This window comes from Cupressus sempervirens, chromosome 1, assembly GCF_028749045.1.
Source record: "Cupressus sempervirens isolate cs-2001-9-10 chromosome 1, ASM2874904v1, whole genome shotgun sequence".
Taxonomy (NCBI): domain Eukaryota; kingdom Viridiplantae; phylum Streptophyta; class Pinopsida; order Cupressales; family Cupressaceae; genus Cupressus; species Cupressus sempervirens.
In genome coordinates, this window is record NC_143118.1 from 264394241 (window position 1) to 264420173 (window position 25933).

General features: G+C 37.4%; 1 protein-coding gene across 10 annotated transcripts in view; it reads left to right on the top strand.

Moving 5' to 3' along the window:
• LOC149577133 (uncharacterized) overlaps window positions 1-12126 on the top strand; it is a 29877-nt gene extending 17751 nt beyond the window's left edge. For all 10 annotated transcript variants that reach the window (XM_089822319.1, XM_089822339.1, XM_089822282.1 and 7 more), the window contains one exon: window positions 11657-12126. In XM_089822319.1, the coding sequence (XP_089678445.1) occupies window positions 11657-11761 (105 nt within the window). In that variant the 3' untranslated portion in view covers window positions 11762-12126. The remainder of the gene's footprint in view (window positions 1-11656) is intronic.
• The last annotated feature ends 13807 nt before the right edge of the window (window positions 12127-25933 follow it).

The following is a 25933-nucleotide window of genomic DNA, read 5'->3' on the forward strand; positions in this document are numbered from 1 at the left end:
CTACTGTGAGGAAAGAGGAAGGTGAAAAGCCTACTTGTTCACATTGTCAAAAGAAAGGACATGTAGAAGAAAAGTGTTGGAAATTGCATCCAGAATTGAAACCAAAGTGGTTTAAGAAGGATCAAAAAGGAAAGCAAAAGTTTACAACTGTTGTTCAGGATCTTGGATCAGATTTTGGTGATGAGACAACAATATCGGTTGTGGGTTTGAAAGGTAAAGCTTTTGTTGATTCTACCACTGACGTTTCATATGCTTCCACTTCCAAAAGTTATGTTGTTCCTGAAGATAGTAAAAGGTGTGAACTTTTTCATATAAGGGTGATTTCAAAGAACACTAAAATTGACACATTGATAGATAGTGGGTCCCAAGTTAATTTGATTTCAGAAGAAGTTGTTAAATAGTTGGGATTGGAAACTAAGCCACATAAGAGACCTTATCCATTAGGTTGGGTGTGCAATGATAACAAATTACGAGTCGCTAAGTAATGTAAGTTAAGATTTGCAATAACATTTATGTTTGTAGATGAGGTTGAATTTGATGTGGTTCCACTTGATATCTATGGGATTGTGTTGGGTAGCCCATACTTATATGATAGGAAAGCTATCTTCTACAGGGAACATAACAAGTATCATTTGTTTAAAAATGGAACTGAATACATCATAAGAGCTCATCGCATGAAGAATGAAGGATCAATTGTAAACATGGGACATTTAAAAATGATTGTAAATGCAAGCATTAAACTGACCCTCATGTCTGCAGCAGCTAGTGAGGATTAGGTGCAAGCAAAATCAAGTCTTCAGCTAGTGATGGTAAAAGAGGATTTGAAGGGTTCATTTTCTAATGGTGTTCCTATGCAGGAGATCCAAAATGTTGATACATTTTCCATTTCATTAGTTATTTCAATTTTGTTGCTTCTATTTCTACTAGTTGGTACTATGTGGGTGATGGATGTAACAATGAACATTGGTGGATATATGGTTGATTGTATTAGTAGTGCTATCTCATTCTTCATAATGTGCGTGATGGTTCAGATATTCAGAATTTCAGCAGTTTGTACAGGTGATACTGGACAAGTGAGGCAAACATGCCCTCATTTCCATTTTATGTAAAAATAAACTTTCGGAGGTCCGAAAGCTCGTTTTCAGTGGGGAGGCTTGATTTGGAGGATATTTTCATTGAAATTTGAAGTACCTTCAAAACTCCAATAATTAGTACCATGTTAAAGTTCTCGAAATTCTGAATCCAACGCAACTTGAATGGACGAAAAAGGAGTCTGTATGCTCAAGTTATGGCCAGTCAAATGTTGGTCAAACTCTGGGTCAGAGGCTATTAGAAAGGTGAAATTTTGAACTCTCTAAAATTGTTCAAAGTTGGCACCAAATTGAAGGTCTCCTTGAGAGCTTTCTAACGATGTTCGTTTCGTCGAAATCAGAGACCAGATGCAAAAGTTATGCTCAGTCAAAGTTGGTTGACCAAAAAGGTGGACCAATGACATGGCAATGTCTGGAAGGTACCATGTGGCACTTATGTGGCATCCAGTGGCAGTTCCACGTCAGGCGGGAAAGTTGTTTGGAAGTTTGACAAGAAAGCGGTTAGGTGGTGGCTGGTAGGGGTCAAACCCCTGATCGCCGGCCACCAAAAATAACCGATAGCCGTTACGCCACCAATGCTATTTAACAACCATGCACGACATTTGCTATTTAAGTTTTAACCATTGCTAAATGTGGAAAAGGGGGCCGCCAGCGGGGTTGGAACCCCCAACCGGCGGAATGTTTAAAATGTTTTATTGCCATTGCGCCACTTGTGTGGCTTAAAACGTTTATAGCTTAATTTGTATTTAAGGATAACAAAACTATCCGCCAACCTTTATTTTAAGGTTTTTAGTTATTTTGTTATTATTTTTAAGCCAAAAATTGATGTAAAGCCAAATTGCAAAAATGGCTAAAGGGTAATTTGAGAATGTAATTTTTTGATAAATGGCCTATTATTGTATTTTTTTGTTTTAGCCTATTTTAGGCTAATTTTATGTATAAATAAGGGGGATAGGAGGCCTTTCAAAGCCATTTGGATTATTCAATTCATTGGAATTTTGAACGACCAAGTGCTGAGAAGGAGAGAGAAATTTCTGGAGGACATTTTTCAGTCCCGTACATCGGAGCAAAGTAATGCTGTTGTACTTGAAGGGGTTGATATTATAACACTTTGTACTTGATTTTGGAGTTAATTGGATTGGTCCACCAGTTGGAGCAGGACTCGGACATGTAGTCTTGACGGGGCAAACTCCGATATCAAATTGTGTTGTGCCTCTTATCTCTCATATTTCTTTCTGTCAGTTTTATTATGTGTTGTTCTTTTTTGTATTTCAATTACGTTAATTGCTTCACTAAAAACATAAAATTAACTTTATGTAATTGGTTAGAATTCCTCTGTATCAGTCCTAGATTCTTCTTCTTTGTAATTTCAATGGTTTTAAATACATAGCCACACATTTACTACTTGGATCAGGAAAGTATATCTGATTGTTGGGATTAAGTCATAAAACTTGTAGATCCTAAACCAGATCACCCTTGGAGCCAATTCTTTAGATGTAGTTGTATCCTCTTCCTTGGTTTGGATGAGACATGTCCTTCCAATGGCATCCCTTCCCATTGTATCTCTTCAACATTCAATTCTCTTTGTAGGTGGGCTTTTAATTATGCTCCTCCAATAAGTTTAATAACTGATGTAATGATAAAGGGTTTTAATTAGTGTATTTTCTGTTTTAGTGAAGGGAGTCACCGCCCTTAATGAAATGGCTGCTATTTGCATCTCTTCCTTATTATATTGCACCATTGTGAGTCGACCGCATTGGCTATAACACACCCCGTCAATTAACTGCTGCTATTATAAATGGTTTCAGTTTGTGCAATTGCTGTTTGTGAGGGTCCGTAAATTGTGAAGTCTTATAAACAAGACAATGTTCTTTTCTTTTTGGATCAACTTCTAAGGGGATTGAGTTTGAGATCTATCCTTACAAGTATGGTGGGGACATGACAGAGGAAAGAGTAAATGGACTTTGAGCTTTTCCTTGTTCTCTATTTATTACTAATACAAATCTATACTCTTTTATGTAGAGAAATAAGTAAAGCCTTGTTGGTGCCAATATCTTGAGGGGCTCGTGTTTTTTCTTTAGGACCAAACATTTGGCACTAAGTGTAGAAGATGATGACATAGAAGTGCTAAATATACATCCAATCTGGTGAATAGTGTTAGTCTGTAGTTGGACTTTGATGTGCTATGGTGGATCATTATAGGGCATATATATTGTTGGTATGCAATAAATATCTTGATATGCTTCACAAACTTGAAAAGTTGGGATAGGTGGTAGGGACACGCAATTTTGACGTGCATTGAAATGTCTTGAGACACGTCCAGATTGGAGTATGTTAGGCAATAGACATTCAAGAGATTGACATAATTTATTTGTATAGGGTATATTATTGTAGTATTTATCATTGTTTAGTCATGAATTAGACTAAATTAATTATACTTAGATTAGCTACCTCAATATGATGATAATGGTGGTTGAGATTAGCTACCTCAAAAACAAATGAAGAAACCAATATTCAAGACAAATCAACATATACACTTGAAAATCGTGACTAAGTGGATTTAGTATTCAACACCCTTTCCTAATTGGGTGGTCATAGTGGCTAGTTACCCATGTACTTTATTGAGATGGAACAAGAGGAAGCATTTTCAGGTTCCCAAGCCTTCCTTAGATTTCGTTGTTACTACAAAATGTTTATTTGGATTATATAGTGAAGCCATTGGTTTTTATTCTGAATGCTCTACTTGGGCCTCCTGCTATCATTTTGTTGGGGCATCAAATTTAATGCTCAGAAGCCCATCACATTTTGGACAGATTTGCTCCACTTCAGTTTTTGCATTGAGAAAATTCTCTTAGTATTTTCTTGTAGAGTATGCTTATGATGAAACCAAGGTGTATATACTTATGCAAAAGACTAAATAGGGTTTTGAGATGTAGTCTTCCGCAACTACATCTTCTCTGTCTCCCTCAACTTGCAGGGCTACATAACACCGTCGAAAGATTCTTTCCTTTGAGAGGGGATAGGAGCTTTTTCCTCCTTTTGTTCTATTTACGCCTATCATCTTGAATTGCCAACGCATGGTGAATTTTTTTTGAGCCCTTCATCAAACTTCATACTTTGGAGCTCTAAAGACAAACCCTATCTTGAGTCTCCATTTGTTTTTGTAGTAATCACTTGAGAAGTAGGATGAATTTGTTTGTGAGCTGACTTGTTCAAACCTTGTGAGTTGTCTATAAGCTGTTTGTGGTTGAGTTTTATGACCTTATTATACTATTGGTCCATTGCAAATGAGAACCTCCTTTCTTTGCATAAGCAGTAGAGTAGATGTCCTAGTAGTCTTAGTTTAGTGGTAGTTTCAAGTTTCCTCAAGCTCGTAGACTAAGTTTGAGCAAGCTATAGGTGCAAGTCTTTTCCCTATTTGGGAGTCAAGGCCATGGGTTAGAACATCATTGAGAGTGAAGTTTGGTTTTAACCAAATTTGACAAGAGAAATCAGGAAAATCAAGGAAGGTAAGTTTGAGCTGCAAATTAAAAGGTCAAGCTGAAAGAAAAAGTTGAAACACTTAGTAAACCTTGATTCTTGATTGAGCCCAAGAGGTCAGAATCCCACCTCTCTTGGGGATCAAGGAGCCCAAGAGCAAATTGCATTCCGACTCTTTGTGGAGCTCCATATTGTCGCGACCTTTTCACATATTGCCCCATTGCAAATGGGGAACCTCTATTTTTTTTGTTTGCTTGGCTGTTTTGGTTTTGGTTCTTGGTAGTTCTAAGCGTTAGTCTCTTGAAACTCATCGTATTCCAAGTGAGAATAGTTGATAATGACTAAGCCTACAAAATTCAAGATTACCAAAGTGCAGGTTGGAAGTAGGAAAAGTTTGAAAGTCGAAAAACCCAACATAATGCTTCCTTTGCATCCAAAAGTGTAAATTTTACTAAGGTGAGGAATTCCAAAGAAGTGATAAAATCCTTCTCAAAGTTTGATTTGCACCCAAGTTTGGGAGGAAGCTATGTTACCTCGAGTTTCCAAGATGGGGGGACGAGGAAAGAGGGTTTTGGGATGGATTCATTCTTTTTGGATTTGGGGAACGACCATGGGGACAACTATATAAAAATAGGAAAAAGTTAAAATATATAGGGAAATTTTGAATATTTTTATAAAAACACGAATAAAATATGCTTAAATACATAGTAACATAGGGATGTGCCCCCCCTCAAAAAATTCCCAACATCTCCGAGACAAGGGTGCATTGGGATGGGGGGACGTCGTTATGGCATCTCCAATGACGCCACAGTTCGGTGCTGTTCTGTTAGCTATATTGGGACATCCTGGAATACCAGGACCTTCCAGGGGATAGTTAGGCATCCGCCATCCAACAAAAAAATAAAGTTTGTTTAAGACATTTTTTTCAATATTCTATTGGTCATATTGAATATCACATCGAGTATCATATTATGCTACTCAATGTAATCATCTTTATGATGAGATACTTTTGATATCTATGACTATTATTATTTAATATTTATATAAGGAACTCTTCCATTTACTGATTTGAGTATTTAAAATTTTAATGTTTATTGTTCAATGTTCCACTTTCATTTTCAATGTTCAATGCAATGTTCAAGTATTTAAATTTTAGTAAATTAGTATTTTATATCCTTATGTCTTATATTGTTATACATCTTTTCATAACTAGCATTTTAAGTCATAGTAACAAGAATTGCCATGAAATCGCCTGAATCGCTAGTTTGGCGATTTGATTCATGGTTCCCAATTTTTTTGGAACCGGTGAATCAGTTCAGTGACTTCATGGCATGAATCGCTGATTCATGTGATTCATGCAAAAAATCGCATGAATCACCTCTGTGAATTGCGAAAAGTTGATCGCGCAGGTAGGGAAAAAGTCAAGTCAAATTTTAATAAAAACACATCTTTTTAAATGTTTGTTTTGCCTTTCCTCTTTGTTTTAACCCTAAAGGGCCTTTAATTGTTTAACATGAGTAGAAGAGAGGAAAAGTGAGAGAAGAAGAGAAAAGAAAAACCACAGGTTTGCAACCAGCAAGAAGGAAGAGCACCAAAAATGGATACGTTTACAAATACTAATAGACATACATTTACAGATATTGATAGACACGTTTCATGGATTTTGATTCTTCATCTTACATACATTTATGATTTGATGTCTTATGGATCTTCATCTTACATACATTCTATGATTTGACTCATTATGACTATGATTTCTATTTACTTCAGCTACAATTTGCATTTTACGCGTAATGTAGTTATGTATGTGATGAATTTATTATTTATGTTCCATGTTTTATGTATGCTAGCTTCTATTTGATGATGTTATAGTTTGTTTAAGTTATATTCAATAAAGGGTGCATGAAATAATTTTTAAATTGTTAAAATCTCTAAATTTCAAGGGTTTTTTAAATTTGTCGATTCTTGGTTGATTCGATTCTGATTCGTGGCCGAATCCCAATTCAATTTGGCCTTTTCGATTCCAATTCTTGTTACTTTGTTTTAAGTACCACATGTACAGTATATAGTATATATACCCCCCTCTTGTCCCTCATCGCCGTCCAATCATTGTCACCAATTTGAGGCCCCTTTGTCCCCCCTACTTGGAAACCTATCCCCTTGTCCCGATGTGCCCCCATCCCCTAGAGAAATCTAACTATGCTTATATGCCGTATTGAATCTTAACATATAACATTTATGTTAAATAATTCAAAATTGAGAGTTCACATGAGAGTGAAGTTAAACAAATTATCAAAATTCAAACTTGATTTTACGGGATAGCCAGCAGATGGGTTTCCAAAAGGTTTTGAGTTTCTAGGACATCCCAATTTCTAGGATGGGTCAAGTAATGCCAAGATTGCACCCTTGAGCAACATTGGGAGGAAACGATTTGAAAAGATGACTAATTCTGATTAGAAGAGGCAAGAAAAATTGCGAAAAACGACTAAGGTACGATTCATGTTAAAGACAAAATTTTGTCACTCAAACCAATTTACCCCCATAATCTCTATTTTCCACATGCTAAAGAAAGTGCCCAAGTTGAATCCTCCATGAGCCAAGTCTCTACTTTGTAGCATAAAATGCAAAGGAAAGGAAAAGTTAAAAAACATGAATATCTACCTTTATGAGCTAGTGCATTGATCAACACTAATTTCATAAGCAAGGCAAAATTTTCCAATGATTACAGTCTACACCACATGTTCAATTGAGCTCTGAACAGGAAGTTGGAAGGCATGGGAAAGGTTTGAAAATGTAAAGAAATATACCTCCAAGAACATCAGTACCTTAGAATTATGCTTTGCCACAACATGAGATTCTCAAAGGAGAAATAAACCTCTCTCTCTTCACTGGCGATCAAGGGTGTAAGTCAGAGGTGCACAAAAACACTCCAAAATTCCAAGTTCCCTTTCATACCAAATATTTGCCTAGGTGCACAATACATTAGCAACATGGAGGATGATCAAAGTTATATATTTATTTTAATAAATCTGCTATCAAACATAATAAGCACGTGTGCCACTTTTTCTTTTTGTATCAATGATTGTACCTAAGTATGGAGGAGCACTACTGTTTTTCCTTGGGTATGCCTGAACACAAAATCCACTGCAATACTTGATTTGCAATCCCAAGTGCTAAACTATGGAAGGCAGAAAATGCTGCTCGGAGGAGAAAGTCCATGGAAAGATCTGAAATGTGTTCATCAACACATTTCTCACATGGTTAGGGAACCTTTCCAAAGTCTTATCTCCTTCACACTTGCAAATATACTCTCATGGGGGCAAATACTCTAGAGTGAAGGAAATGTGAAAAAGAGGAAATTCCTTCGTTATGGCAGATTTGCGCTTAGTGGCACAATTAACAGCAAGTCAAGGAACATATGCAAAAGAATGAAGTCCACAATTAGCCTTCATATGTGCTCATTAGCGCAAACCATACATGGCCAAGGAATAGTTTTGAAATATTAAAATCCTTCACTATGGCTCATACATTCATGAGCCAAATTTTTTCACAACCGAGGAATATTTACAAAGTTTGAAATCCTTTACTGATGTTAATATGCGCTCATGGGAAAGGATTTGAGGATAATATGCGCTATGGAAATCCCCTTAACTTTTCTATAAAATAGTTTGTCTCTTTCTACAAATTTTTCACGTGAAAATCCTTTTTTTTTTTCAAAAAGTTTTCCACTTTCTGTTTGATAATTTATACTAGAATATTATAATGTTTCTTTAATGGTTATCTTACTTACTTAGTCTTTAGTTTATTAGGTAGTTTCTATTTCTATTTCATTTCACGATTGTTTCTTTTAGAAACATCGTCTTTGTAAATCTATATGAGCTTTCATCTCGTTTGTTTAATACAACTACAACAACATCGATCTACCATAACATGGTATCAAAGTAGGTCAATGTGATTTCATAAAATTTGACAGATTTTCAAAGAAAAAATTGAGCCCCTTTTGATCTAGAATTTCTTCCAAAAAACAGGTTTTTCAAAATTTTAAAATAAGAATCGTTAGAGGTATTTTATAAAATTTTGTGCTTCATCTTTGAAGATTTTTGCTGAAAATTGCAAGCTTGGTTGAGGGTTTTGATTGCGCTATTTCTTGGTTTGGGCAAAAGTCTCTGATTTTCAAAGGTAGTATTTGCATGTGAGTTGTATGTTATTTCATGTTGCTTGCATGTTTATTTTGTTACTTGCATGTATTGTTTTACCATGCGAAGGCTCGTGTTTTGCCACATGAAAGTTTCTCCGATGGGTTTTCATAATTTTTCCCCTTAAAAAATTTCTAATGGATTTTCACAAATTTTTCCATTAAAAAATTTGTGATGGGTTTTCACAAATTTTCCCTTAAAAAATTATTTGATGGGTTTTCACACATTTTTCCCTCAAAAAATTTGTGATTCTGTAATTCGCAAAGTTGCGGAGATTCCTTTGTGGGTTTATAATTTTCTCCTCAAAAATTATCCGTTGGGTTTATAATTTCTTCCTCAAAAATTATTTGTTGGTTTTTACTGTTTTCCTTGAAAAATGAAGCTTTGTATTCTCTGATTTGTGCCTTGAATTCTGCTATCTAGTTTTGATCAATTCTTCACCTCAAAAATTGTGTCTAGTTTTTCCAAATTTTCTTTTTAATAATTTGTTGCTTTTTGTAGTCCGTTTGGGGGCATCATGCCCATCTACAAAGTTCTGAGGGTTTGCTGATTTTTTCACAAAATTGTGCTAGCTTTTCTTAGTGTTTGTCTTTGTCTCCAAGGAAGAGAAGCTCCGTTATCCAACACCAGGTTGGATGTTTTGTGAGTATTTTTGGTTAGATGTTTTGCTGATTCTGGGAGGGTTAGTTGTAGACTCATCTTAGTGGCAGGCTATTGTCTTTGCAAAGCATTCTGAAGAAGGGGACACCCATCTTTGTTATTTTTTGGATGGATTTTGGCTACTCCTGGTTGTTGACATTCTGCACGTCCAGGAATGGTCTCATCAAAGCATTAAAATGTTTTGAAGAATTTGTGACCAAAAGACAACAATTAAGCATTGACCATTAAGGGTGGGCATTAGAATATTATAATGTTTCTCTAATGGTCATCTTACTCAATCTTTAGTTTATTAGGTAGTTTCTATTTTTGTCTTTAGTTCACGATTGTTTCTCTAACAAACACTGTCCTTGAAAATCTATATAAGGAGCTTTCATCTCTTTTGTTTAATACAACTACAACATCTATTTACCATAATAGTTTATTCCCCAAACAAATTTCTCTCTTATGTGGCAAAGACCATCCTTAATATGCGAGAAAAGCTGGTAAGAAATAAAGTTATAAAACTATTGAGGAACACTTTTTAAAATGGAAGGGTCTACCTATGGAAGATGCCATTTGGGAGAGAGATGAAATCTTCAACCTCCCAAACTTAAATTTCTGGAGGACAAATAATCTCAAGGAGGCGAAAGTCATGTTCCTGATATGAGAAATCCCTAAATCCATTTAGGAAACTCTCTTATTTATAAGACCTTACAATTTTCTGAAGGTGCTGATCCAGAAGATATAGTATGGAACAATATTTCTGCTTAAACTGATATCATATGCACAATGGTTGTCCTCCAAGTACGATTGAAAAATAGGGTGGCAAACTAATATGATGATCGACCTATTAGAAAAGTATATATTAATAATAATAAGCAATATGCTTAATAAGAGGTGTGAGTTGATGCTAACAAGGCATGGTATAGAGAAATGATGTGTGTCATGGGGTGCAGAAATTCATCAATATTTAACAGCCTCAAGGTTTTGTAGAGATAATTGAACCTCTTTTTGAAAATGATTACAGAACATTACAGGTTGGAGGAGGCTGGGAATCCTGCTATGTGCATTTTCTCAGCACATGTTTCAAACAATGGCTGTATGATCCTGATTTGTGTGCGTAAATGGATGATACTAGTTTGATACATTTTTGGATAGAAGGTTAGGAAAATTTCCTTTTTTTTTTGTCATTTTTTGTCACAAAAAAGTACTCAATTGCAGTACCAAAAAAGGTTCTGGAAATGGGTCTGATTGGTAAGTAGCACAGAGTGTAATTGAATGGAATTATCAGTGTACAGGCAGTTGGAAACTTTATTTATTTGACCACAACTAGGCCAGTCCTAGTTTTGTTGTGTAATTTTCATGGCATATGATTTCAACAAGAGCTAACTATGGGAAACCAGCAAAAAAGATAATAAGATGTGTGGAGAAATTGAGTTTAGTTTGCTTTTTGTAAGAGTTGACACATATTCGGTTTGATTTCAGCCTCTGATAGGGGATAGTGCATTTTATATGTAAGAACTAAGGGGCAATTATTGTTACTTTTTCCAACATAAACTGTAGACAAGTCATTGCAAAATACAAGGCATTTCAGACTCACAGGGTTCTTGAAGAATCATCATCACAGATGGTCAGTAAATTTTAGTTATCGAATCATAGCTCTCTACTAGTGTCCTTGCCAACATATTATCACTTTGTGGCATCTTATGCCAATTCCTAACTTCATCTTAGTTGAACCAGGGGTTTCCCCAGCATATCATCCAATATTTCTCACTACTATAGGTTCCCCTATCATAGCATCACTTTATTCTTCTCCACTGGTGGTATGGATCCTGGATGCATTGATTTGGCACTAATCAAACAGTTGGTTATTCTACTGTGCTACAACTGGAGTGGTTATCATCATTATCCTTTCTCTTGTTTTTGAAATAACTCGACCATTTTGAAGCTGATGAGCTTTTTGACTTGCTAATGAAGGACCTTTTGTTTCAGTCAGACTCTCTACCCTTCACATTAAAGCTTATGCAAGGGGCACCATTGTGCTTGAACACTGTATCATTGCTACAGGATAGCCTTAATTAATCACTGTATCATATTCTTGCATGCCTTCTATTTTGTGGTGTGGATTGTCTTAATGAAAATTTAGAAATTTTATTTAATTGGCATGTTTTTTTGATGGGAGGGAAAATCTATACTGTATATTCATTTGTACAAAATTTTGTTCTTTTTTAACATCATATGTGTTAACAGAGCAAGTTGCAAAACAGAAGTGGCAACAAGATGGATCCGTCTACCACTCAACTCCATGAAATAGAGCTGAAAGCAGGAAGAAAACACTGCAGGAATGAGATCTAGAAAGGACCTCAATAAGGTTAACCATCAGTTTATTTCAAGGTAACATTGGAAGTTCCCAGCAGTCAAAAGCTGGCTATCACCCTCAGAGTACCTTTCAGAATGTAAAAATAAAAAATAAGCACACTAGGTGGATTGTTTCAGAGGAAATATTGAATGGTGTGCATCGTACTGCTGCTGATTGTATTTGTTGAACTGCCAAAAAAAGGCCTAGTTTCACATTCTGTAATATGACACCTGATAATAAAAGCTAACTAAACACATAAGGATGGGTAGCTTCATATATGAGAAAGCTCAAGTTGTTGGCATATTTTTCAGTATTAAGTACTGGCTTTCCTGAATCTAAACAGTCATTTCATTACACTAAATATCATTTCTCAATGCTTTAGGTATACACAAACATATCTAATTGATTCTAATCCTGCATCGTTTCTTTTGTATGTTTTTAATTTGAATACAAGGAGTGTCCTTTCTGAAAAGCTTTATAGGATAAGGTTTACTATTGCACAGAAATGAGATGGTAGGAGAGAATACACAAATGATACTCTGTTCAATGGACAGAAATATGGACTCAAAACTTTGTCTTACATGAGCTGTTATAAATAGTCCCTTTCTTCAAATATATCCCCTACTATCTATCATTTTTCTAAAACGAGAAAGTTTGACATCCAATTACACCATGGTTTTCTCTTGAGTGTTATTGTGATACTCCTATTTTTGGACCCCCCTACATTTTATCCTTAAGTTACTTGTCCAGCGAATACATGTAATATGAAGGACAATAGAATCTGACAAGATTTTATCATTTTATTTACAATGTGATGTGCAACTCATCTTATAGATGTAGAATTAAAATTCTGGAATAGCTTTATATGCAAACCAAGGAAGGCAAATTTAGTGAGCAGAATGGTTTGAGCTCGAGAATGATTGTTATTTTAAGTGCTGTGGATCTAAAGTATTGTTTGCTTGTGCATATGGACATGATAAAATCATTTATTGGTGCTCTCAATGTTGCAATGTTCTGCTATGGTGTGAATGAAGCTAACGAATTAAAAAGGACATGACAGATGTCTCATTTCTAGTCTTGGAGGCATCTAGTGCACGGGAGGACTCTGCCATGGATGTGAGATTAGGAGTACATTGAAGCTTTATGGAAGTCCTAGAGAATTGTAATATGCTATTGTCGAGCACAAGCACACTTCCATTTTATATTGATTTGCAAGTCATACAAAAGCTTGAAGTGCTATTTGGTACTCACAAGGTTGGTTTTTCTGCTTCATGAGGAGTTGCCTAGGTAAAAATTAAGTATTTTATACTTGTGTGTTGCATTAATTTCCTGTTTATGTGAACACAGTTTAGCTTTTGAAGTGTAAATAAGTTTTTGAATGAGATCAACAAGTTTTAACGCTTTGTAATCTGCAAGGCATAATTTGTAGATGATTATGAATCATTTTGGCATATGAGAAAGATAAGCTTCTGGGGAATATATGTAGAAAGTGGATTTGTATGTTGGTGATAAGTTCAAATGAAAATGAGTTGGTGCTAGCAAATCTGGAAATTGGAATATGTTGTTGAAACAGAGAAATAAGTGGCTGACATTTATGAGGTTCAACAGTGAATCACTCAACAATGACTGCACGTGGCCAAACAAGAAGTTTAACTGACCCAGGAACTATCATTTACCAATAGTAAGTGTGAGCTTTTAGTTAAGAAATTTAGCATTAGAGAATGGGAGAAACCCAAAGTGAAATCTGAAACTACTCCATTCAAGCTTGAAACCAAAGTTTACGTCAAATAGTACAGTGGACAAGTTAATGTAGAGATATTAGACTACTGGATCAAGTAGATGGAGGTGTATTTCAGTGTCTATGATGCAGGTGAAGCTCAAAAGTTTTTTGGGCTTGTTTAAAAATGAATGGACTCACTTTTGTATGATGGCATAATTATCATTCTTCACGTGAAAGGAAGAAATTAACCATTCACAGTTGGTATGGCTTCAAAGTTCCGCGAAGGAAGAATTTATATCTAATTGATCAAGAGACTGAGCAAAGGGTAAAGTGGTTCTACCAAAGGCAGGGAAGTGGTCAAAAGTGTTAGAGATTACACAACCTAAAGGAAAATGATGCTACTCAGCAAGGACATGGAAGAACATACCCTTACCAAATGCCTTGATGGGTTGCATTCAAATCTTAGAAAGAAAACATCACTGCCAACCCAAAAGGTTTGAATAAGGCTTGTTTATTGGCACATTATATTGATTAAAAAAAGAAACTAGGTGAGTTAAAATGTTTGAAAAAGAAATAATGAGTGTACAGTAACTCAAAAAAGAAAGAAAATTTCCCAAGAACTGGAAAGGCAAGATGTCTAATGTTGTACTCCAATGTAAAAATCTCGAAGATCTTTATTTGTATTCAAATATTGATGGTCATATTGAAAATGAGTGTTGAAAACTTGGAGGTTGTGCCGTTAAATGCATCAAAAAAATAAACCCACGGAAGACTCCAAGAAGTCAATGCTGTTATCAAAGAGAATGAAAAGTAAGAATATAGCTACACAAATTCTTATGATTGAAGAACTAAAGGAAGCGAAGCAACTATTCACTCTAAAATTCAAAGTAAAGAAAACAAGGGTAAGAGCTTTTGTAAGTCTCAATTTTTACTACAATCTCGAAGATCTTTATTTGTATTCAAATATTGATGGTCATATGGAAAACTTGGAGGTTGTGCCCTTAAATGCATCAAAAAATAAGCCTACGGAAGACTCCAAGAAGTCAATGCTGTTATCAAAGAGAATGAAAAGTAAGAGTCTAGCTACACGAATTCTTATGATTGAAGAACTAAAGGAAGTGAAGCAACTATTCACTCTGAAATTCGAAGTAAAGAAAACAAGGGTAAGAGGACTTGTAAGTCTCAATTTTTACTACAATTTGGCTTCTTTAAGATAGAAAGCTTTATTATAACACTTGTACTTTTCTCAAGCTTAACCTTTAAGTTGGGACAAAAAAGATGTGCAATTTAGCCTATTACTAAAGCTGAATACGTGGATGTAGTAGAGGTGGATGCAATTGTAGTTAATACATTTGATTTGTATTTATGAAATATATAATCCACGAGGATAACAAGTACCATGGGCTAAATATAGTAAAGTACATTGTAAAGAAAACACAAATTGCCATCATAGTTGCAATTACACACTCAAGCTAATAGTCCTTTTCTATTGATAAATAATATACTAGTGACAATTCACAAAAAAGGGTTAAGGGATACAAGATCACCTTGCGAGAGTTCACACGGCCGGAGTCAGAGTCAACAACTATTCATAAAAAAAAAAACTATAAGCAACCCCTTAGGCTGCCATAGCAGTGCCAGTTGAGGGGGGTGGATCATCGCGATCATGGAAACCCTAGTCATCCCTGGGATTGGTAGGCGGGCTGGGAACAACCCAACCATCAACAACATCTTCAGGGGTATGGTCTTTATCTTTATCATTTGCTCACGGGGGTGACTCTAGGTGAAAAGGCCATTTGCTAGAAGCAACAAGAGGAGCACCAGGAGGGGGAGCCATCGGACTTGGGGACCAACCTGAGCCATGACAAGGCGAAGAAGCCGAGCGGCCTTGCCAACCACCACTGCCACCACTAGGAGAGCGATGGTAGGGAGCCTACGAGTGTGGCATGTGAGAGTGGCGAGCAGAAGAGTTGCACCGCCGGTGACAGTGCTTGGGTAGAGTATGATCAATTGAGGCATCAAGAGGCACTCTGGCAACTGTACATGGTGCGTTACCCCAATGATCGAGTAGCTCCTGAAGGTGGGCCACCTCCAGAGCCACCTTATTGGCTTGGACTTGAATCTGCATCATTAAATCGTTACAAATGCATGCTTTAGTGTATATAGCAACATTTATGTCAAGAAGACTGTGAGTGAAAAGAACAACATTCCTATCTTTCCACAAAGTAAACAAAATCTCCATCCTAAAGGTATGCCAGATTTGGGTAAACTACCTAGGGAACCTAGGAGAATCACCCAACAGGATGATATGCTAGGAAAAAGGTTCTGGCGAAAAAGGCTTTAAGAAATCATGAATCCAATGCCAATAATTTTGGGCACGTCTACATAACCAAAAAATATGCAAAAAAGACTCTGGCTATCCACAAAATGGACACCAAGGATCTGGAACCTCAATATGCTTGAGCTGAGGCCCAAGGGGAAGACCTTGAAACAACATGCATAAAACAAAATGGGCAATCTTAGGCTTAGTAATGACACTTCAAATAATGTCAAAATGCTTTCTCCATTGAGAAAGGGAAGACCGCAAATGTCAGCGTTGGTTGAGGGTATCCACCATCAATAAATGGGGAGAAAGCCATCGATACCCCATACTTGGTTTGTAGCTGGTCAAAGGTGTGGCAGGATACTATTCCAGTTTGTCCACCAAGGTCGAACAGATTGGATAACCACCTTGTGAATTAAGTGGTTTGGAATTGCAGAAAGCAACAAATCAAAAGTCTGCCAATCTAAATGAGCAAGGTGGAACTAGACTTGCATGTCTTCCCAAGATTTGAGAGTCATAGAGTCTCTAGAAAAGAGGTCCTTAGCTGTCTTGATGCCACGTTTGAAAAAATGCAGAGCACTAGCACCTTGAGTCTTGGCCAGAGGAACACCTTGGATGGCAAACAACAAAGACCACCAAAGGTTCTGTTGATTCAAAGAGAGCCCATCACGAAACCCATCACTAGACCAACGAAGCCAAGGTTTGACAGCTTCCCAAGCTTTCCATATGCTCTTGATAACAAAAGAGTCTTGAATGTGCATAGGTTCCCGCATGATGAGAAGGGTTTGAAAGCTAATCCCCTTCCATGTAGGCCTATTAACAAGAAATCCGGAAGCAATGCAGTGCCGAACCAAAACTTTCCAAGCTTCATCTCTAGTAATGGCACGTATAATCCACTTGGCACAAAGTGCTAGGCCTTGCTTTTGTGTGGAAAGAAGGCCAAGGTCTCCAAACTCTTTGGGGAGACAACAAAAATCCCAGGCCACTTTGTGAAAGCCATGATTGTCAGAACTAGAAGCCCAAAGAAAGTCACGGAGCAATTGTTCCAATTTCAGATAGGAAGCTTTAGAAGGAGCCCAATAGGTAGAATAATAAACATGTGTAGCCGCTAGGACATTTTAACAAATCAAGAATTTCCCTGCAAGAGAAAGGAGTTAAGTAAGCCAGTAGTCAAGCTTCTTTTCAATTTTCACAAGCACAACATTCCACAAATCCACTAGCGAACCTTGAAAGGCAAAGGGAATGCTTAGAAAGTGAAAAATATCCCCGTGTGTGATCCATTTCCATTCGAACTGGGCAAGCCATGATGGAGCTGGAAGAAAAGATTGCCTATAACAGAGCGTTTTGTGCCATTGAATAGCAGAACTAGAGGCTTGACAAAAGGTGTATAGGCATTGCAAGACATTAGTGATGTTCTCCTTATCCTCCAAAAGAGTGAGAAAGGAGTCATCAGCAAAATGCCCATTGACTAACTGAGATGAGGAATTTGGTCAGGAGATGCCACAAACCAAACCAGAGGAAACGAAGTGGGCTAGCAACCAAACCCTTCAGCAACAAGAACATGTAAAGTCGGAGCTAGAGGGTAACCCTGTTGGATAGAGTGAAAGAGCCCAAAGGCCTCAGATTGAGAGCTATTGATAGTAATACAAGCATTAGCATCTCTAAAAGGCATCTCCATAGACTGAAGAAAATTGGCTTCGAAACCTAAAGCTTGAAGCATAGCCAAAATGAAGGGCCATTCAATTTGATCATAAGCTTTAGCAAAACCAATTTTCAAAAACATAGATTGTTGATTGGATTTGTGAGCCCATTCCATGCCTTCCCAAACAACAATGATGTTTGTCAAGAATATACCTGGCCTTAATAAAGCCAATTTTCTCCAATTTTCTTTGGCCACACAATTAAAGGTGGGAGATGCCGAATTTTAAGAGATATTGCCTTAGCAATAATCTTATATGACACATTAAGCAAAGTGATGGGCCACCAGTTATAGATATCCTCAGGGTCGCTAGCTTTAGGTATGAATTTGATGTTTCCTTTGTTGATAATGGCTCCTAGACTCTTAGAATAATAGGCTTCAAGATAAACTTTGTGCAGGTCTGGACCAATAGACTCCCAGAGGTGCTTGTAAAATTCACAAAGAAATCCATCACACCCAGGGGATTTGTCATTAGCCATGGAAAAGGCAGCTTTCTTGAGGTCTTGGATGGTGAGAAGCTGCTCACAGAAAACATGTTGCTTGATCGCTAGGCAGTTTGGAGTAACAAAAATACACTTTTTGAGGGCTTCCTCCCAAGCAACCAAATTTCCTTGCAAAGCAAAAACATTTTCATAGTGGTGAACAAAAGCTTGCAGGATGTCAGGCACATTGGAGAGAACAAAATTGCCCTGTTTAATCTTTTTAATCCCAAAATTGGTATGGAAGGCTCTAAGAGCCTTGAAGAACTCTTTAGAAGTCTTATCACCAACCTCCAACTAATGGAGGCGTGCTTTGATTTGGGCCCCTCGAGCAACATAATTATTTGCAATCTGCTTGTCATGACCAAGCTTGGCAAGATGGGTTTGTAAATCAACATTAAACAGGTTAAGGGTGAGAGCTTTAGAAGCCTTCTTGAGGGCCTTGGTAGTGGAGTCATAAGATCGTCGTCTGAAAACTGCTAACTACCGCCCATAGATGCACATAAATCTAGCAGTTCTGGTAACAACATCGTTCCACCATTGAATTCAACCTGTTTGAGAATGCGAATGTGGCTCCAAATTCTAGACATGTAGGCTATGAGCAATAATGGAAGCATGCGTTAACATCAATGTATTGAAGAAAAACTGTCCTGACAGCTCATTGGACAACTGTATGCTAATAAATGGGATAGTGGTTTGATAACATCACATTTGGCAAAGGAATGATTGGTAATTCTTGATCCTCAGAAAAGGAGAAAAAAGATTGTGCAGTAATCATGGCATGATTGAGACGAAAATTAGAACAAGTGTGCCAGACCCCACTATGTTGGTGGTAGTTAGTATTGGGATCATAAAGGCCCAATTTATTACGCATGTAGTACCGAGCTTCCCTTTCCCCACTTGTCCAATGAAAAGACAAAATGTCGTCTTCGTTAGAGGCAAGCTCAACCATATTAAAATCACTACACAACCTAAGTAGCTGGAGGCAAGTTGTCAACCATCCATCACCACAATTGAGATCTTTCCATAGCATCATTGGAAGCATAAACATTAACTACTCCAAAGGAATGCTTGTTGATAGAAAGCAAAATCCAAATTATTCTGTGCATGGGGTCAGGACCATGCAAAATAATAACAAAATGAAGACGAGGTGATAGAAGAGTAATTACACCACCTCTACCAGTTTCATGCTAAGAGGAAAACATAATGCCATCCGACCAAATGACGCGACATGCAAAAGAAAGCATGAAACCAAAGATTTTAACCTCCTGCATGCAAAGGAAATTTAAATTACCAAGTCTATGATGAGTGTCCCTGACGTAGTACTTTCTAGAGAGGTTTGTAAGACCTCACACATTCCATGATAAAAAATTCATGAAAACTCTTCCATATCTTCTTCATCCTCGAGAGAGTAGTAGCTATTTTGCAAGAACGTAGAAACTTGGTTGAAGCCAAAAGGAAACTCTTTTGGACTGATAGCCTGCCATTTCTCCTCTAGTTTCTCAACACGTCTGGGAGGACTGTGAGAATGTTGCACATTCAAAGTCACGGTGGATGATGCAACAATTAGAGTGCGAACCACTACAGGAGTGGTAGCCCTCGTGGCCGCCTTGATCTCGTATGAACTACCAGGATTTGAAACCTGTGAAACAACAGGATTTGACTCTGGAAAAACTGTCGTCGACCCTACAATGGCTGAGGTTTGCGCTCTTGTTTGGATAGGATGAATTGAAATGGTAGCTAATACGACTATTTAGGAGCTGGGGAAGCCTTGCCCTTACGCTCAATAGTAGTTCATTCCTCCTTTTGTTTTCCTTCTGCTAGTTTGGTAGGGGCCTCTTTGGGCAAGGATTTAACCCTAGGCACTACCAAAGGGCAATCCCTAATCTTGTGTTCTGCTGACTGGCACCTATAACATGTGTTGGGCAGGTTCAAATAGAGAACCTTCTGAGAGAAGGTGTGGGAACCAATCTGTATCTCCACAAAATCCTTGAGATCCTCGGAGAGATCAACCTCAATGCAAACATGTTTATGAGGGCGAGCATTAAAAAACTTGTCATGCTCCTTAGCAACAACTTTGCCAAGAATATTGGCAATGGACTTAATAAAAAGCCAACACACAAGGGTAAACTCAGAAACTCAACCCACACACGAACCCTAAGTTTTTTGTCATCAGAGATGGTGAAGTTTCGCAACCATCTTTGAAGTCTTTTACATTTTAAAGATAAACTAGATGATACTTTCTCTATCTTATAAAAAGAAGACCAATGGGTTAGAGTAATTTTTGGTATCAAATTATTGCATTTATAAAAAAATATATTGAAATCAAATAATGGAATAAAAACATTCTTGCTAACAAAAAGTTGTTTCTTCTTTGGGCACTTTCTATGATCCACAACCTTATGACCAAAATGATTACAATTATAACAATAAGCATAAATAGAAAATAAAAGCTAGTGTTGGCCTCATTGTCTTCTAAACCTCCAATTTTGTCTTTCCACTTGAATTAAACAATCAACAATTGCTTTTGCTTTCTTTAATTGTCATAAACTGTTAAGATCACAAACTTTAGAGACCATTGTCTTTGAGATTCTCACCATTTGACCTCATAAATTATTTAGGTGCCTTTGTTTTCTATAAATATATTGTCGATGTTGATGTGTGGAAACCTCTAATTGTTAATTACCTGATCCAATTCTCATTGTTATTCACAAATATCAACTTCAAATGATTGTTATCTAGATCTCTTCTCAATGCCACAACCTTTGCTTCAAGTTTCATGTATGTTGTCATCAATCGTCTTTCTATTAAAAATTCTTAAATCCTATTTGTTGCTTCTATCTAGATCTTCAAGTCCATGGAAATCTTTTCTATCTTCTCAAGACTTAAGTCACTTTGTCTTTTTCCTTCACTTCTTTATCAATTGTCTTTGTTAGTCTCTTCATTTCTTTGCCAACACACAACAACCCTTCAACTAGATCAACTCATCACCGTCATTTCTAACTCCATTCTAGTATCTCCAAGTTTCTACTGCCATGAATAAAGTTTTTTTGCCTTAATTTTTGGAAGTGCTTGAATCTTCTTTTTCAATAGATGAACAACTATCCCTATTCAAAAAGAAACTCGTCTAATGTTTTCAATATTCCTCAGTAGAAATGGTTGCTTTCCATTCTTTTGACCTTAATCTTATAGTCCTTATATGAATATTTAGCCATAAAATATCCTACCTCAGCACAAGTAGAACTCTTTAAAGTTAACTTACCCTTATTAGAACCTCTTTGTAATCTCTTGACAAGATTCACCTCTTCTAAATTTCAATCATCATCATAGTTTGAATTCTCTTCTTTTAAGATGCCTTGAAAGAAACCTCCCTTCTTGAGGTTTTTATCATTGTCAAAACTCATCCCATAAACAACCAAGGATCCATGTAACCCATCCATAATTAATTTGTTCGAAACTTTAGCTTATTCAATTGCAACCACCTAGGACCAAATCTTAAGGGTAGGGACTTGAGATTTTTTTTTTCACAATTACCATTTCTTTTAGTTCTTCATGAAACACTCTAATGAAACTAATTATATCAACACCTTGTAGTAGAAAAACAATAATATTCTCATCTCTTTTAATTTTAGACTCTTAAATAGAGCTTTGCATGTCTAAAGCTTTACTTCCTTAACTTTCTCATCTCCTTCATAGATAGTGTAATTTGAACCATATCTCCTTTGTTGTATCTAAAGAGCTTTCATGTACTTAGAGTGGCTGATTGACATATAATAGCATTTCGTACTCTTGCATTATTTTCACAAGCCTTCATCCCAACCTGATCTCTTGGACCATAGTTTGGAATTTCATATCCATCCAAATTAGACTGCCAAATGTCAAATCCTAGAGCCACCAAATAGATCTCTATCCTTCAAACTCTAAAATGCATAATTGGATCCATAAAAAAGTGGATCATATTTGAAGGAAAACCTTTTGGGTAACTAATGCCATAATTTATCTACCTTAAGTTGTTAAACTTTCTCTCCAAGCAACTTAGCTATGATACCAATTAAAGGGCTCACAATATACTAAGAGGGGGGCGCGGTAGAAGTATATTCCAATTTTCAACTTATTAAACATTAATTACGATAACTTCTCAAAGCATGACCTTTATAACCTTAATCCAACTCTAGAAAACTTCTCAAGATGCAATAGTTAAATAACACATAAAAACACATAGTTGCATATTTGAACACCACTTATATGTGGAAACCCAAGATGGGGGATAAGTATAGTAAGAATAGTTGCTTGGATCTACTATTACAATTTAGCCGTACAAAGCAAACAAATCACTTACAACAAATGAAGTGGACACCAACCTATTAGAGCACCAATCCCATATTGCATTTGTAGGCACTAACCAATTGGAGACACCAATCTCCTTTGCCGAGATCTGAGAATCAACATTGTAACTAAACTTAAATCTCAACAACAATAAAGATATGAATGGAGGACCTTCAAAAATAACACTCAACTACACTTGATCTAATATGCCTTTAGAGTACTATCAAACACAATAAATGATCTTATAAAGTCCTAAAATGATTTGAATGCAACTCACTTTTCTTGAATTTGATTGCTCTTTAACATGTTGAATAGTTACTTTGATGCAATTTACACAACTCTCTAACATTGTAGGACAAGTTGCATGAATATCGGTCAACCGAAATGGCATCTTGTAAGCAATGATAACCCATTTGGTGGTAAAGGTTTTTTTTGAGTGTGTTTTGATTTATGGATAAGGATTTGGTTTCAACCTAAATAACCATCTAATAAGGAAAATCATTCAACCTCAACCACTATTTTTTTACTTTCCATGGATGGTAGTGGGGTAAAAGCATAAAATTGTCACCATTTCAACCAACAAAATATTTTTTGTAAATGGATTTGACCAATTTTATTTGTGATTAAAGATAATATAAGATAAGATAATATTATTAATGTCCAACAAAAGACCACAAAGAGGGTCTATGGGACTGAAATCTTACATCAAGAAAATAGTAGACAAATGGAGCACCAAATGGTGACCACAGAAGAAAAAGAACAATAAATGAAGAAGAAGAAGAAGAAAGCAGGAGACATCATGGGAAAGATTAGGTATCCGTCCTCGCAGAGAAAAAGTCTAACATCGACTTATCAGTGCGGCTACCAGAGGCCCTGTGAGAGGAGTGTCGCTGGCAAAGAGGTCCCCTACGGGGTCTCATAGATCTAGAATGGCCCGTATTAGGGAGACTGTATGGATGCTTCACACCTCGAAACAGAGTCAAGGGCAAGAAGAAGGTCGTAATAAGCTGTGTCTGGACCTGACTCCTAGGAAATGAAAGCTACAAAGTATGATCACGAAGCTGGAAGGACTCATAGAGAGAGAGCATAATGCAACGCTGATTGGTGTACTTGAAAAAATTCAAGAGGGATCTGCAATCTCTAAACAGACAATAAAATCTCCCTCTACTCTTGTAGTATATGGGGCATCTGAAAAGAAAATGAGTCTCAAATTTTGCCTCATCTAAGGTACAAAGTGTGCACACCCAATCCTCTCTAGTAAGATGGTGATCAACCTAGATCTGGAGTCTGTGTGAGCCCACCTTGAAGGATCCAAGGGAGATACATAGGGTGTGTCTCCAGTATCTATGTAAGTACTCAGGGCGAACAATAATCCCATCTTGAATATCTAAGAAGTGCTCGGCATAGAAAGCCATCCTTGGACGTAGTCCCCCTGGAGGATCCACCGAGGTCCATATGATATATTGCCTATAGATGTCAAGTCTGACATGCTCATTCAACTCCTGCCAAGAGGGGAGTAGATGACCAAGAGCGTCTAATGAGAATTGGTATGGAGGGAGATGGTCGATGTCGATCCCAACTGAACTCAGCAAGATAGTAGCCTGAGCATACCAACAACGGGCTCTAGTAGCTGGATCGGAGTGTGCAATAGCAACTAAGGAGCAATAGGCTAAGTAAGGGTATCTGTGTTGGCCTTCAACCAAGTCTGCAAAACTACAAAGATGGTGGAGAAACTAGATTAGGTCAAAAATGGTTGCAAGCTTGAATGGCCGAGCTCCAAGCTCAGCCAAAATAATAGTGTGGGGGGTAGATTTGTGACATCTGATAATCCGACGGAGGAGCAGAGTCTGGGTGCACTTGATCATGGCCTAATCTGAGTCTAAAAGGGAAGGACCCCAAACCATCGCACCATAGAGCACTATGGATCTTACTAAGGAATCCAGGAGGGATAGCTTAGATGATGTGTCCTGAAAGTGATGTTTGAAGCACTGTCTCTCGAGCATGGCAAGGGAACCCAACCCTTTATTGATCCAAGGCTGAATGGTTGGTCTCAAGATGAAATGAGATCTAGAAAAATTAAGCCCAAGGTATGTGTAAGATGATGTAATCTCAACTTCCCGACCCTGTAAGTGAAAATGGAGATGTGAGGTCTTCAAACCTTTGAATACCATAAAACGAGTCTTCTCAAGGTTCATGATCAAGTGTCTCATGTCACAAAAAGATACAAGTCTATCCAAAATCCTCTGAAGCCCTTCAAGAGAAGAGGCAAGAAGAACCACATTATCAATAAAGAGAAGGATGGAGATCAATACCTAGTGTAGATGACAACCATCACCTGGAAGCGAGGATTCACTGAGAAAAGCCTCGAGCTCATCAATGTAGATCCCAAACAAGGTGGGTGAGAGAGGGCAGCCCTACTTCACCCCAATGATGCTCTGGATAGGGTCATAGAAGCTCTCTATGGTCTTGAGTCTACCAATCACAGTGTCATATAACCTCATGATAGCCGTCAGTAAGATCTCAGAAATATCAATATCTCTCAATCTCTGAAAAAGGGCTGCTCTGGGGATGGAATCAAAAGCCTTACAAAAATTCACAAAACAATAGTAGACTTTCTTCGAGTGGTGCCGAGCCTCCTCAATAATAGCTCGTAGTGTAAAGATATGATCCATGATTTGGTAGTCTACCCTAAATCCTGCTTGACTCTTAGCCCTACAATTCCTCCTGTCGAGATCACTGGATAAAATAGTATTGAATGTTGTAGTATAAAGTTTGGAAAATGTATGCCCAATCATGATGGTCCTATAGTTTTCGGGATTAGAGGTCAGCTCAAACTTATGGATCGGGTGAATAATGTGTCTCAACCAAGATTCCGAAAAACCAAAACAAACCACGCTATTAAAGAGTGTAGAGAGATAAGGGCCTAGGATTGTGGTGCCGAGCTTGAAGAGCTCAGCCTGAAAAAACCTCCTCATCAGTCGCCCTGCTACATCTCATAAGTCTGATGAGCTCATAAATGCTGGAGTTGGAGAATAAGTGACAATGGGGGAGTGACTTGGGAAGGGGAGCGAGCTGACCTAGGATATCATACACTGTGGAGACATGAGAGGCAAGAAGGCAAAGATCGGGGGTGGACTTGGGTTGGCTATGGTCAGGGAACATGATGCGCTAGAACAACTTGGGATATTGAATAAGCATGTCACAAAGAGATCTGCCCTGTGAAGCAATAAATAATCACTTTTTATAGTGAAGAAAGCATTTGTAGGAGAGTTGTAAATTGGTTAAAGTGGGGGAATGAGTATCAAAAGTCAAGCATAAAGAGTGGTGGAAGGTTTTACACACCTCATCAAACCACTGGTTCATGGGACAAGTATTCCATCGAATGGATCTAGGAGTGCTGGGAATGGAGCGATGAGGGATAGAGAGGAGAGCCAACTCCCAAATTGCAGTAGCTAGTGAATGAAACATGGTAGACACCTGACTGTGATCTATGAAGCTACTAGGGTGGAGGAATCTTCTCAAATGGAAAATGAAGAGGTCTTGATCACTATCCTCAAAATAGAAATGGGTAAGGGGGTGGTTCTGGGCAGGATGACTAGAGATGGGTGGTATAGGGTGGGA